This window comes from Schistocerca americana, chromosome 3 (genome assembly GCF_021461395.2).
Source record: "Schistocerca americana isolate TAMUIC-IGC-003095 chromosome 3, iqSchAmer2.1, whole genome shotgun sequence".
NCBI classification, from domain to species: domain Eukaryota; kingdom Metazoa; phylum Arthropoda; class Insecta; order Orthoptera; family Acrididae; genus Schistocerca; species Schistocerca americana.
The window spans coordinates 209,144,015-209,159,536 of NC_060121.1; the positions used below are offsets into that span (position 1 = coordinate 209,144,015).

Here is a 15,522-nt window from a genome sequence, read left to right on the forward strand (position 1 = left end):
ATCATCAAAATGTCAAACCAAATAAACAATGACGATATCGAAATGTCAAGTAATAACTGATTATGCTGCTTGCCTTAAAACGTGAAAAATTATCAAGTAGCTAATCTAACCACACATCGGAGGTAACACACAACCAAATTAATTTACATGTATCAGAAATTTACAGTGATAAGTACCTTTCTTAGTTTACATGGCATACCTGAGTATTCTTCCGGACATTGCAGTTTTGTACGCAATCTATCCAAATCAAAGAATTCAAACGTTAACACTGGAACAATATGTGCTGTGATACCGGCTTCCTCCAAGGTGACCTTGTAAGCATCTTCTCCATTTTTATCCTCGTCTTCTGCGGGCGCTTTGAAAATTATGATTTCTTTCCTAGTCGTTTTCATAACCTAGTGATTAAGCGATAGTCATGTACACACAATAAAGCTAGGCCGACCCTCTCATTCATACAGATCACACTTTGTACATGTATAAACATAGTGACGTAAACATTGACTGTTTTTAAAACACCTATGACGGCGACAATTACTCATGGAAAAGTTCTAAATCCAAGCCCCTCCCCATCGGCCTGAAATTGTTGTTCTGCGTCTGTGACCAGAATGTCAGTGGACTGTATGGTATGTTTAGACAAAACTCTGAATTTTACAGCTATACAATAGCGTTTACATTTCCTATTATAATTAGGTACGCATTAGATTCCCCCCCCCCCTATTTTCTGATAATTTACATGCAATATATGTATGCATTACGCACCGAAATAATTGGCAAAGTTTTCCTATCGCGTAAAACAATATTTCTCCATTAATGTTGCACTTTTATTGATTTATAACGAAAAGTGTCTTCAGAGAACCACTACGTAGTGTGAGTAAAAAAAAAAAAAATAAATAAATAAATAAAATAAAATTTATGGAATTTGAATGTTGTTAATACACTCTCCAAAGGATGTTTCTGAGAAGTTGGTTTCAGGACATTTATTTCGTTTATTGTGTCAGTTGTCATTTCAGGATCCTGTGACAAAGATTTGACGTTTACCTCTCCTTCTCGCTACGTAGTAAGTTTTCATTCTGTAATATCCCTGCCTACGCCATGTCAAAGATCTTTGTCAATAGAGATACGATGAATATTTAGGTTCGTTTCAGCAGCTACCATTCGGCATTCTGCAATTTGCATGCTTTATTGCTCATGCGCAGCTACGACGTCGTAGAATTCCGTGTTTGGTCGTTGCATTTTTCGTCCCATTTCTGGATAGATTCCCGGGCATAGTGGTGGATAAGCATCTGATATACTTTCCTTACTATTAACAATGAAATGTAAACGTGAAAGAGGGAACTGCAATAGTTCGAAACGATTGAAAAATGCGCCATAAACTAAACTCGACTCACGTGAAGCGAGGCATGCGCGAATCTGGCAGTTTGCTCCCACTGCTTGTACACCGTACAGCCACATTCCCACTAACCAGAAGCGGGATGAGACATTACTTACACGCATTTTCAGCTCTGCGCATGGACGTCAAGCTGTCTGGCTGCTGCTTAAACGAACCTTTTGTTCACTTTTTTTTGTCAAAGTTAATTTGACAGTGTAATACCGGCATAATAAAATATTCATACTAAAGCCGCAACAGAATCATTTACCGCACCCAATATTTCGAATGAACAAAAATCAGGCAGAATACAAGTAACAATGCAATTAAAACGGTCCTATACACGCAAGAACTTGTAATCAAGAACACAACGCGCTGAAATCAGTTCGTAGGTGCCGCGAGACGGGAACACACACAGCTAAGCAAAAGGTTGGCTGCACCCAAAAAAAAAACAAATGACTACCTGGCGAAAGCCCCCGACGCATACTGCTCCCAGCGCTCCGTGACTCGATTGAGTTAACTGGAGTAGGGAAGGACGTATACATTGCAGTGGGGTGGACATCGAGGGATTGTTGTGTGCCGTAAGCTTTTGACATTGTTGTGAAAAGTGCTGCTGTATTAAAAAAGAACAGAGGAGTGATAGGAAAATGACATGGTACGAATGATGCAGAAACTATTCTTATCAGAACAGCTGATATGCGAATTGTTGGAGTTGATGATTATATGCGAATTGTTGGAGTTGATGATTGTTGTATATATTGTTTGTTGCGAGTATGACGGATACACTGTCTTTCAGGAATCCGTTGAAAAGGAATTACTTGACAACGAAGCCAACATGGGTTCCACAAGTTATAAGCAAAGCTGATGACAAGGAGCTGGATGTCATGTTCCACAGATTGCAGCAGTATGTCCGACACATTAATTACTTTACGCATTTAACTAATAAAATTGCGTATGGCAGGGTATACAAAAAACTGCATTGTTGGCTTCTAGTTAATGCATATTTAGTTAGACCTGTTTTCGTGTAACAATATGTGAACGAATTTGACATCTCAATTAGGTAAAAGTAGAACGTCATTTATTTGTTCTTTGAACACTGTGATAATAATGTATGTAGGTGTATGGAATATGCAGCAGTGACTGCGATGTAAGTGTGAAAAATGTAAAGAAGAAGAATGTATTGATGTTGAGGAAGTAGGCGTGGCTGAGGTGTAAACTCTGAGCTGCAGGAAATGTTAGGGTCAGTGTACCAGGTCAGTAGAATTTGTAACCCAGTGCAGGGTGAACCAAGTGATAAGAGGAATTATAAGGCATTTATATAGGGATTTCACAAGTAAAGAGGTAGTGATAGTGGGTGAGACAGGAAATAGTTTTGATTGGGACTGGGTATATTATTCAAGAGAGCTGCACTTAGTTGAATTGTTATGGTGCCATTATGAACCATGCCTTCATAGCATCATGAAGTGTATATGCAGGGCAACAGAAAGAAGATGATATTTAATGATGGCTGATGGTGGGCATGCTGCACTGGAATCATTTGGGACTATCGATAGATGTGGCTTCATGAGCAAAAGCATTGTGGTTTGATCGTGGGGTCATATGATCACATACATGTTGTCATTGATTGGAAGAATAGATCATTTTTTAGAATAAACCTCTACAGCATGTGGCCCTGCTAAACTTATCTAGTCAGCCCATGAATGTTTGATTCAATTATAGCAAAAAGCTTTCTTGTTACGTACGTTAATCTCAAAGAAACCACATGGGCAAGTAACACAGGAACTCAAACAGATCTAACAGTGTTTCATCAAAACAGTTGGCTAAAGTGTCAGTCACAAATAATCATTGTACACCATTTTGGAGCTGAATTTCCATCTTTAAACTATAGAAATATTAATCACTGAACACTGGGTTTGAGATCCAGAAACATATAACATTATTCATATATGAGATGGCAAAGAATAATGTCTTCCATACAGGGGGAGGATCATGTATGTGTAGGCTCACCATTTTATTCTTCCAATCCAGGACATATTACCATATTTTTTGGGTCCAGCCAAGGACATATTTTCAAATTACTTAAAAGCCCTAACAGTTTACTGGAACATTTCAACTTTATTTATTGAGTTATATATTTTTACAGGTGCACCTATTTTCAGTAATGATTTGTGTGTTATGTAGGCTGAACTACCAATTCCCAAAATACAGGGTGATTATAATTAAAGATAAACTTTCAAACCATGATAGAAATAACACCACTGCTCAGAATGCGATCAAATCACAGTGGAATATTATCGGAGAAGGGGGCAAACATATGGCAGAAGAAAGATAAATAGTTACAAAAGCTAGCAATAGATGCCAGTGTAAGCAACATAATTTAATAGTGGTTGACTACAAATGACAAGTGAATCATACAACAATGCCTAAGCTGCAAGTTGACATTAAACAAATAGCACTACTCTGTGTGTATGGTGTACAGGTGTGATACTATTAGTTACATAAGCCCATCCACCGTGGCAAGGTCATATCACATCGGATGGGAAAATCGGTTTTTAATTGTCCTCAGGCTAAAAACCACACAAAAAGCAACAATTGGATCGGATTTTAATTTCCCTGAGGCCAAAAATTGCATAAAAAGCATAAATCACATCAGTTTTTAACTGTCCTGAGGCCAAAAACTGCATAAAAAGCATCAATCAAAATCAAATCGGATTATTACTTTCCATGTGACTGGCACAAAACATGTTCAATATGCTATTCACCATTTTCTGCAACAAGTTGAAATCGAGAAATAGCTTGTACCACAACTGATAGAAGTGTTTCCGGGGTCATGTTCAGTATATGTTGCACAATGTGTGCCTTCAATGCAGCTAAGTTCACAATTGGAACACTGACATATCATCTCTCAGATAGGTCCGCAGCCAGAAGTTATGATCAGATGATCAGGATGGCCAGGCCGTAGGGAAATGATGGCTGATAATTCTAGCATTTCCGAAATGGTGCTTCAGCAGCTGCTTATCTGGATTTGCAATGTGCAGAGGTGCACCATCTTACATAAAAATGATCCCATCCATACATCCACGGTGGTAGAGAGCTGGAATGATGTGGTTGCTCAAAAGACACTCATAGCACTTACCAGTGATGGTACAGGTAACAGGATGGAAACACCTGTCGGTTTGAAAAAAATATGGCCCTATGATGAATGATGCCTTAAACCAGCACCACACAGTGACCTTTTCAGGATGAAGTGGTACTGGTTGATTTGCGTGTGGATTTTCTGTTGCCCATATTCGACAATTCTGTGTATTGACATAGCCTGTCAAATGGAAGTGGGCTTCGTCTGTCCACAAAATCTTCCACAGCCAATCATTTCCACTTCTATGCGAGCAAGAAATTCTAAAGCAAAGGTCTCTCTTGCTGGCAGGGGTCAATCCATTTAAAATCACCCAATATGAATAAAATTTGTTGCTTAACATTTTTGATTTTCTTGATTTTTTTTTTTTTTATCATGAGTTCCCTATAGGCAGACATTCACTAAACACTGTTTTAAAAATTTTTATAAGTCATAGTTTTTTTCTGGCAGCAATTTTACAAAGGCGGTTGGGCAAATTTTAGTGGAAGTTAGCAAACAAGGGCTTGAAATTATTACAGTTGACATTGGTCAAATGATGTTTAAATCATTACATACAATAAATGATCAAATATTTCTACTTTTAAATAACAATGGGCAGAGATAACAATTGGTAAGAGTTCTAATTTTTAAAATTAACGGTACATTTGTTGTACTACACTTGCGTACAGTATACACATAATAATGTTTCTCCATGTATACAGATTTAAAACTTCAGTTATAAATACTTGCCAGCTGCAATTTTCATTAGGGAGTTAAACAAACATGATATTTCATTGCATAGTTTATCAGTTATGTTGTGTGTTCTACCAGACACTGGTGTGAGTTCCAGTGGAGTCTGCTTTCGTACTATTTTATTTGCAGGCACCCAAGCAGCGCAATTTTTGGAAAGTTGAAAGGCAGTTCTTGGACCAGAAGGGTGAAAGAAATGCACTAAAACATCATTGTTATCTTCACTTTTCTTCTCAATTTTTCCAAGCCACCACTTCTCATCATACATACAAACAACAAAATCGTTATTTGTAAAAGATGATACATTTGTAAAAAGTATTGAAGTTTGGTGATCATCAAAGTTGGAGCCTTTGGAAGTAACAAAACATCTTATTTGATTGTCACTTATGGGAACATATCTGTGATAGCTTCTTGTTCCTTTCAAAGGTAAACAACAAGCAAATCTCTCAGTCAGCTTTGTTTTGATTTGTTCAATTTCAGTTGAAGAAACAAATATATATCTAATTCCAGTAATATTCTGTTGACAGTATTTGAACAAATCGTGTGGAGTCAGGATCTGTTCTGTGTAAGGTCTTTGAAGGGAAGCTCGTGTAACTTCTCTTTTTGTTGTTCCACCTATCCCATCGTAAGAATTCTTTCCGTGTGATGAGGCAGAGAAATTCCACTCTGCTGGTAAACCAAAATCAGTTTTGTGTTGGCAGATACTAATGAAGTTTTTCTTATTTTTGTACTGGCCGCTTGCTCCATCACTAAAGTAGATTATCTTTTCAACATTATGTATGATATTCTTAATTTCTCTAATGAGGTGATGTTGAAATGCATACACAGTTGTGGTATTATGTTCTAGGTGGTCACTAATTACACAAATAGATTTGCAACACACGTTGTCTTCTTTTTTAAAGTAGATGGCAAACGGGTGCAGTGTCGCTTGTGCATTAGTCCAGTGAAAACTTTGAACTTCATCCTGTACTGTAAATGTATAGTTTTCTGCAAAATCAGCAATCACTAAACAGTGGGTTTCTTTCAGGTTATCTTTCGTTTCCTTAAAATATTGAGCTTGAGCTTTTGAGATAAAGTGATGGGATTTTAAAAGCACCAACTTATCAACAAGAGACTGTAAAAATTCCTCACTTGGCATTACCTGTGTAATAAGCTCAACTCTATCAGTTTGTACCCATTGTTTGAAAACTACTTCATCAGGCAAGATGTCAAGTTCATTTTTTAAGATATCAAGTAGGGTATCTGGTCCATGACATCCTGCACACATGTCAAGCATACATTTTTCATTATCAATATCACATACCATGAAAGCTATCAGGTCTTTATAATTTGCATTAAGCTTTGCTCCTTCCATCATAAGCTTTGTGTTTTGATGATGCTTGCAAACGCATACAGTATGAGTTCCTGATGAACCCGGAAGAACACACCACTTTTGTCGTAGAACACAAAACATAGAGCGGCCGATTTTGTTATCTGGGTATTTTTGTTTATAGAAGCTGTAGAGCTCATTCAGCGAGAGAAGAATTAACCTTTTCTGCTTCTGCACCTTAACATTGTCAATCACAAGTTGAAACACATTCCTTTTTACCAGGACACATGCGACTATTGTCATCATCCTCGTAAAATTCTTTAACACTATTAACAACAACTTCACTTATTTTGTTGGCACCTTGTCTTTTCGAAAGATGTGGTAAGATACCTCGATCCATAACTAGCTGCCTAGTTAACTTCACCATGTATTCAGATGCACCAAATTCCTCGATTATTTTTTTCTTTGACCATGATCTTGGCAAGAGGCTAATTATCTTAATTTTGTCATCTTTACTGGAAACTTTGAATTTTTCTTTCATTTTGGTAATAAGTATATCATACTCACTTTGTACATTTTCTGTACTATTTCCATTCTGAGGATTATGGAAAGATTCTTCCAATTTTCGCTTGACAGCACTTGTAATTTTATCAGTTTTTCTTTGTAAAACTGATAGTCACTGGTCTTTGTTGAGCTTTGTTATTTTACGTAAAGGAGATAATTCCAAAGTTTCGCAGGTTGATTCTACTTGATGCAAAGGATCATCCTCAACCAATTCAAAAGGCCAAGGAAGAAATTCAGGATCATTCTAACCCTAATTGCCACTTTTTCAGCTGGTTTATTTACAAATATTCTTGATGCGCAAGTTGGGCATAGAGCTCGTCCAGGAATTAGGTTAATATCCACATTTTTTTTGTTTAGGTGTTCTACTAGTATTTTACGCAAACCATTTTTAACTGGCTTTTTTGAGTACCAAATTGGTCACAACACTTTTTACCAAAAATGTGGTTGTATTTGTCTAAATATTTATCTTTGTGGTAATAATAAATATTAGAAATTTCTTTCAAAATTCTTAATTTTAACAAACATTGTTCTTCAGCTGGCAAGTCACTCACTCTTATTAATTCTTGGTGCACTTTCTTCTTGTAGTGTTGTTTATGGCACTGTTCACTTATTAGTTCACCCACAAAACAACTCATTTCAATACTTGAAAAATCTACTATTCTTGAAAACAGTTGAAGATGGGACACTTCAGATCTACACTTACAAAACTCTTATTCACCTGTTTATTGTCTTGGGTCCTGCAAAGAAAGTAATGTGAAAAGTAACTCCAATGGAATTCACAAAGTGTCTGGTAGAACGCACAATATAACTGATAAACTATGCAATGAAATATCGTGTTTGTTTAACTCCCTAATGAAAATTGCAGCTGGCAAGTAGTTACAACTGAAGTTTTAAATCTGTATACATGGAGAAACATTATTATGTGTATACTGTACGCAAGTGTAGTACAACAAATGTACCGTTAATTTTAAGAATTAGAACTCTTACCAATTGTTATCTCTGCCCATTGTTATTTAAAAGTAGAAATATTTGATCATTTATTGTATGTAATGATTTAAACATCATTTGACCAATGTCAACTGTAATAATTTCAAGCCCTTGTTTGCTAATTTGACACTGCACGAGCATGTAGAGGGGTAGCATTTTTACTGAAATTTGCTGCTCTATTACTCTCAATGTAGTTGAGTCTCAGTCATAATTTTTTTGTGAGATATTCCCATGAGAATAAAGAACATTCTGTAAAATTTTCACTTGTTTTCATTCAGTCCCTTTTTAGATATTGACCTGCGAAAATTGACGTTAGAAGGGTTTTGGCCAGTTTTGAAAAGCTCTAGAAAAAACAGGAGTGCATTCTCAGGACTGCAACTTTTACTGCAGGTAGTTATGTAAGTACACAACACAGAGATAACATATTATTAGTGAGTCTCTCTTCCTTCATGAAGATTGAAGGCCTTAAAAAGTAAAGATTGATAAATTTTTTCTGAGTCTTTACAGAAAGAGTTTGAGTGACTCTTTTGCATGATAGAAAAACTAAAAAAAAAAATATGCGTGAAGTTCATTTCATACTGAGCACACTGGTTTTTGAATTATTCTGATATCTTTTAAAATAATGTGGCAATTAAACTTTCCGCAAACATCGATTTCCACTAAAATTTGCCCAAACGACATTGTAAAAACGGCTGCCAGAAAAAAACTATGACTTATAAAAAATTTTAAAACAGTGTTTTGTGAATGTCTGTCTATATGGAAGTCATGATAAAAAAAATCAAGAGAATCAAAAATGTTGAGCAACATTGCCTGGGTGATTTGAAATGGATTGACCCACAGGTCAACAGGAAGCAACTCATGCACATGGGTAATTTTGAATGGATAGCAAAGAAGGATATTTCATACGATTTTACACACCATGCTCACGGATATGCCCAATGTTCAGGCAATTCTCCGTGCATTACATGTTTGCACACCACCACTTGTCTCCTCCTGCATTGTTGCGGTCACTGCCTCTGCTGATGTCGAATCAATTCATTTCCTCCCTCTACCAGGTTGCACACCAAAAGTACCCATCTATTCGAATTTCTGAATAATTTTCTCCAGACTGGTGGCAGTCATCGAACCAGTTCCATTTTTCAAACCCTTCAGTGTCCGGAACTTCAGCAGAGTGATGTGTGTACAGTCATCATTCTTGTAATATAGCTTTACAAACAGAGCGTGATCCTGCATTGAGACAGTCATGGCGACTGTCACAGATGTGAAAGGAGGAAAATTCGTGTATCCGGCGTGTTTATACTAACTTCAATGGGTCGTGCACATGACGGGTGTTTTCATTTATGAATTCTGACATATACAGCGCCATATGTAGATCCATTTTCACACTATTTTTTTTTTCTTCCGCCATACATTTTCTGCCCTCTCCGATAATATTCCATTGCAATTTGATGTAATTCTGACCAGTGGTGTTATTTCTTCAGCATTTTGAAAATTTAACTTTAATTATAATCACCCTGTACATCTGTCTTAATCACTTGGAATGTCTGTGAAAAGATTTTCATTCCACCTTCTCTTCACACCATCAGAATTAATGTTGGCGTTATCAGTATAATAAACCAACTTTTCTTTGAGTTTATATTTTTTTCATACTCTGTGAAAGGTACAGACTCAAAATTTGACCAGTTTCACCTTCATCGAAACTTAAAAGTATTAATTCCTTCCTCCAAACTGAAATATCTTACAGAATCCGGAACAAGTTTCCGTTGCTTCTGTTTGAGCTATCCATCATTACTGCTACATTCACTGTTACCATCATTACGCTATTTCAAAAATTTCTGTTCCTGTTGCAGGTTAAAATTAGACACTCTTATTTAGTCCAGAGCTAAATGATGATGAAGAAAACTGATAAAATAAAATGAAAAAAAGTGTGTGATCAAAAAGTTGTGGCGGAACTTGGTGGCCCCCTCTCCCCATTAACATGAGTGCTTACTCCAAGGTCGGCTGACTGAGGCACAGTCGTAAGAGAATGTTCAAAAATGCACTGTCAGACAGTTCAATCAAACATTTAAAAAAATAGTTCTAACGAGTTATAAAATTATCAGACTTCACATATTGTTGTAACCTCAAACAGCACTAAAGAACCAGGACTATCTGGGCTAATCCCAGACATATAGTTAGACAGTGTATGTGTATCAAAAAGAGAACACAGTTTAAACTTGGGCATAACCATACCACAGTTGGTGATGAAAAATTTTGAAATATCTGACATTTAAGCACAGATATTGGCAACGGCCTTGCCGCAGTGGATATACCAGTTCCCGTCAGATCACCGAAGTTAAGCGCTGTTGGACGTGGCCAGTACTGGGATGGATGGCCATCTGGGCCGCCATGTGCTGTTGCCATTTTTCGGGGTGCACTCAGCCTTGTGATGCCAGTTGAGACGCTACGCGACCGAATAATAGCGGCTCTGGTCACAGGACTATCTGGGCTAATCCCAGACATATAGTAATACAGTGTATGTGTATCAAAAAGAGAACACAGTTTAAACTTGGGCATAACCATACCACAGTTGGTGATGAAAAATTTTGAAATATCTGATATTTAAGCGCAGATATTGGCAACGGCCTTGCCGCAGTGGATATACCAGTTCCCGTCAGATCACCGAAGTTAAGCGCTGTTGGACGTGGCCAGTACTGGGATGGATGGCCATCTGGGCCGTCATGCGCTGTTGCCATTTTTCGGGGTGCACTCAGCCTTGTGATGCCAGTTGAGACGCTACGCGACCGAATAATAGCGGCTCTGGTCACAGAAAACCATCATAACGACCGGGAGAGCGGTGTGCTGATCACATGCCCCTCCTATCCGCATCCTGAGCTGAGTAAGATACAGCGGTCAGATGGTCCCAATGTGGCCTGAAGATAGTGCTAAGTACAGATATGGGATTTACAAAAAGTAATACTCATTCTTTGTCTTGACTGATCACCTAGTGGTGAGATAGGGCCAGGTGGGGCATTTGTAAACAAGGGTTCATGGGAAACAGTAGGTAGAAAATTTTGGTGGAGAAACATTTGGTGTAATTGTTGGCAGCATTGTTTCCAGCCATCATTTTTTATTCTAACACCACTACCCTCTCGTTTTTATTGTTGAATGTTATTAATTGTTGAGCTTTTTATGTTGCTATGTTCTAACAATTTGTTAGATCCAGGTTTTATAAGAATGAAAATTGTGTTTTGTTTCCTTGATTTATTGGCAAGTTAAACGCATTTATGGTCTGTTAAGTTTTTTTATATCATTCCCAAACAAGATAATAATAAAATAACTTAATTTCAAGCTTAATAAGAACCATTGCATGTTAACATTTTACCAAAAAATTTTGAAGTGGGATAACTGGGCACAGATGCTGAGTGGAGATTGCAAAACAATATGATATTATTGTTCTGTGTCAGGTTCTAAAAATGTCAAGGATTTACATTAAAAAGCATCCAGATAAGAATTACACTGTAAATGATGTGCGAAGGGCAGTGAATGATGTTATAAATCCAATTAAAAATATAGGGAAGCAAGAGTGGCTTACGGTGTCCCTTGTGAATGCTAGAGATCCGTTTGTGATTCATCGCCTCTATAGTGAACTAAATAATTTCTATGAAATGTATGCGCTAAAAGATGACCAAAAATCGTACTTTGTCTGCAATTGTGACAAGTCTGGGTTTAGCTGTGATCCCGTCCAGGATAAGAGCTCTTGGGAAGCAGGGAAAGCTACTGATTAAGGTGTCTGCTGGGTCGTGTAGGAAATCAACAACTTTAATAGCCTACATTACTACAGATTGCAACTTGCCACCATTGATCATGTACAGGGGTGGTGCAGTATAACGCCTATCCAAGGTAACTTTTTGCTGCTTCAACGAGTGGGTGGATGGAGGAGCTTCAGTTTCATCAGTGGTTCTCACACACAAAAACGTCATAACAAATCACCAGTTATCCAGCCAGAGTGCTGTTTTGATATTTGACAGGGATGCTAGCCATGTCAGTCTATGATTTCATAAACAGCAAATGGGTAAAATAGAGCAATGTTTGCAATAATAATAATAATAATAGTAATAATAGTGGTGGTAGTAGTAGTAGTAGTAGTTGGTGAACATCCTTGGTCAAATTTTGTCAACTGCACCAACATCTGAAAACATTAACCATGGATTCCTACTGCTGGATTTTTTTCCAGATTTATTTGACTGTAAGGACTTATAAAATACAGACATTTTCTTCATAGCACACAGTCTGCCTCTCCCAGCATTTCATTTGTCAATTCGCTGGAAACATCACTGTTGGGCAGACCCCATCTGCCTCCTTCGCCCATTCATGATGTAGGGCTAGCTCATGTAATAGTTCAACCTATCAAAGACATGTCCGTTTTCAATTCTAAAAATCTTGTAGATTTGTTCTGCAAAACTGTCTAAAATGGCAAGAAATCAGCTTCCACTCACACCATAAGAAAAATCAATCCTAATTTTCAACATCTTCAGTATGGAACAGTGTTAACAAATACAAAAGTTTTATGCCACCTGGGAGAAGATGAAGAGGAGGAACAGGGAAAAAAAGAGGATTAAGACGAATAAGAAGAGAAAAATAGAACCGAGCGACGACTGAAGTTAAGGAGCAGTTGCCAGTGTTTGATTATGAACTTAAGTTTTTGACACAGATGATTGGGATCAGGTTGATTATTCTATCCTAACTCAGTCTTCAGTTAAAACAGGACTCTTTGTAATGGTCAGAATTCTTTCTGGGAAAGGAAAATTTGTCAACTACACCTATGCAGCTTTGATGCAGGAAATAAAAAGTTAAGGGCTTCAAACCTGTGAACTGAAATAAGTCAATACTTCAAGCACAGCAAGAAGGTATACTTGAAATGATTTAGCTGTTTTACCAGTACCATCTCTCCAAAAATGTTAATACCAGATTAAATTCATTTTCAAAATTACATTGATTTCTTCGAGGGCTATCCACATATTTTTGTGTTTTGTTTATGTATGTTGACAAGGATTATGTTACCTACTCCTCAGTTTTAATTTTATTTGATAAAAATACTGTTATAATCATTCAGGAAGATGTTCATAAGTCAGAGAACAATATTGGTTTACAGTTACCCATGCTGATAATCCATGCCCAGTCGACACTTTGTGACCGGGATTCTGTCTGCTCCTGACCTAATGGAGTAAACCTGAACACGTGAGATAAATGTAAACTTATTATTGTATCATTTAGAATCAACTGATTAATGAATCCAAGAGCAGATTTTGTGTTTCAGACCTGTTATGTCTTAAAACTGCAAAAATACCCTGTTTAAATTTACAAAACTAATACTTACTTCAAGTCAGAGTCAAAATTTTTCAAAATCATTTCCCTTTCCCATGCCCGAGACTTGACACTTGTTTCAACTAAATTAATGAAAGTTCTGGACAAAATTTCAATTCCCAAGAACAAAACTGTCATATGTGGAGACATAAATATAAACAAATATCATAGATAAAAGCAGCAGCAGTCTCTCAAACATCGTTCATAGCTTTGGCATGTCTTGGTTGGCCAACAGTGCAACAAGGATAACAAAAACTGTAGGATCACTAATTGATATTGATCACATTGTTACAGATATACACAGGGAACACTATGTGGTTCATGTAAAAGATCTGGGACTGTATGATCATTTATGTCAATTTAGGCCCACCATACTGCAGGTCTAAAAAAGATATCCTTCAAAACACAAAATTCAGGTTTGTCAAGTTATTAAACCAAATCCAGGATGAAATATATACAGAAAAATGCAGATGTAAATTTGTCCCAGGTTCTGTATGATACGAGGGCAGTTCAATAAGTAATGCAACACATTTTTTTTCTGAAACAGGGGTTGTTTTATTCAGCATAGAAATACACCAGGTTATTCCCCAATCTTTTAGCTACACAACACTGTTTTTCAACGTAATCTCCATTCAATGCTACGGCCTTACGCCACCTTGAAATGAGGGCCTGTATGCCAGCACGGTACCATTCCACTGGTCGATGTCGGAGCCAACGTCGTACTGCACCTTAACTTCTTCATCATCCGCGTAGTGCCTCCCAGGGTTTGCGTCCTTCATTGGGCCAAACATATGGAAATCCGACGGTGCGAGATCGGGGCTGTAGGGTGCATGAGGAAGAACAGTCCACTGAAGTTTTGTGAGCTCCTCTCGGGTGCGAAGACTTGTGTGAGGTCTTGCGTTGTCATGAAGAAGGAGAAGTTCGTTCAGATTTTTGTGCCTACGAACACGCTGAAGTCGTTTCTTCAATTTCTGAAGAGTAGCACAATACACTTCAGAGTTGATCGTTTGACCATGGGGAAGGACATCGAACAGAATAACCCCTTCAGCATCCCAGAAGACTGTAACCATGACTTTACCGGCTGAGGGTATGGCTTTAAACTTTTTCTTGGTAGGGGAGTGGGTGTGGCGCCACTCCATTGATTCCCGTTTTGCTTCAGGTTCGAAGTGATGAACCCATGTTTCATCGCCTGTAACAATCTTTGACAAGAAATTGTCACCCTCAGCCACATGACGAGCAAGCAGTTCCACACAGATGGTTCTCCTTTGCTCTTTATGGTGTTCGGTCAGACAACGAGGGACCCAGCGGGAACAAACCTTTGAATATCCCAACTGGTGAACAATTGTGACAGCACTACCAACAGAGATGTCAAGTTGAGCACTGAGTTGTTTGATGGTGATCCGTCGATCATCTCGAACGAGTGTGTTCGCACGCTCCGCCATTGCAGGAGTCACAGCTGCGCACGGCCGGCCCGCACGCGGGAGATCAGACAGTCATGCTTGACCTTGCGGCGATGATGACACACGCTTTGCCCAACGACTCACCGTGCTTTTGTCCACTGCCAGATCACCGTAGGCATTCTGCAAGCGCCTATGAATATCTGAGATGCCCTGGTTTTCCGCCAAAAGAAACTCGATCACTGCCCGTTGTTTGCAACGCACATTCGTTACAGACGCCATTTTAACAGCTCCGTACAGCGCTGCCACCTGTCGGAAGTCAATGAAACTATACGAAACGAAGCAGGAATGTTTGAAAGTATTCCACAAGAAATTTCCGGTTTTTTCAACCAAAATTGGCCGAGAAAAAAAATGTGTTGCATTACTTATTGAACTGCCCTCGTATTTAAACTAAACTTTGAATAGTTATTTTCAAAAGTATCTACACCGATAGGAATATCCAGTGAAATGAAGTAGATAACAGAAGGTATAAGAAAGACCATAAAATATCTCTGTTCCATAAGATAAACCCACAGTGATCCAGAGTTTCTAAACTATTATCAAAGATACAAAAAGATTTATGGGAAGAAAATAGTAGCTAATGACAAAACAGGAGCAAATACTCAGGATAAAAAGCAAAATAGTGCAGAAG

At 37.9% G+C, this 15,522-nt stretch overlaps 2 protein-coding genes and 2 pseudogenes across 2 annotated transcripts in view; 3 read left to right on the plus strand and 1 right to left on the minus strand.

Annotated features, from left to right (window-relative positions):
- LOC124605399 (uroporphyrinogen-III synthase-like) overlaps positions 1-710 on the minus strand; it is a 37,737-nt gene extending 37,027 nt beyond the window's left edge. The window contains exon 1 of the mRNA XM_047137044.1: positions 200-710. Coding sequence (XP_046993000.1) covers positions 200-392 — 193 coding nt within the window. The 5' untranslated portion in view covers positions 393-710. The remainder of the gene's footprint in view (positions 1-199) is intronic.
- A 1,125-nt stretch (positions 711-1,835) lies between these two features.
- The window catches only part of LOC124605398 (bridging integrator 3-like), a 62,135-nt gene continuing 48,448 nt past the window's right edge, over positions 1,836-15,522 (plus strand). Inside the window, exons 1-2 of the mRNA XM_047137043.1 lie at positions 1,836-2,021; positions 2,163-2,270. Of these exons, the coding sequence (XP_046992999.1) occupies positions 2,014-2,021; positions 2,163-2,270 (116 nt within the window). The 5' untranslated portion in view covers positions 1,836-2,013. The remainder of the gene's footprint in view (positions 2,022-2,162; positions 2,271-15,522) is intronic.
- Positions 10,373-10,490, plus strand: LOC124607867 (annotated as a pseudogene).
- On the plus strand, positions 10,705-10,822 carry LOC124607906 (annotated as a pseudogene).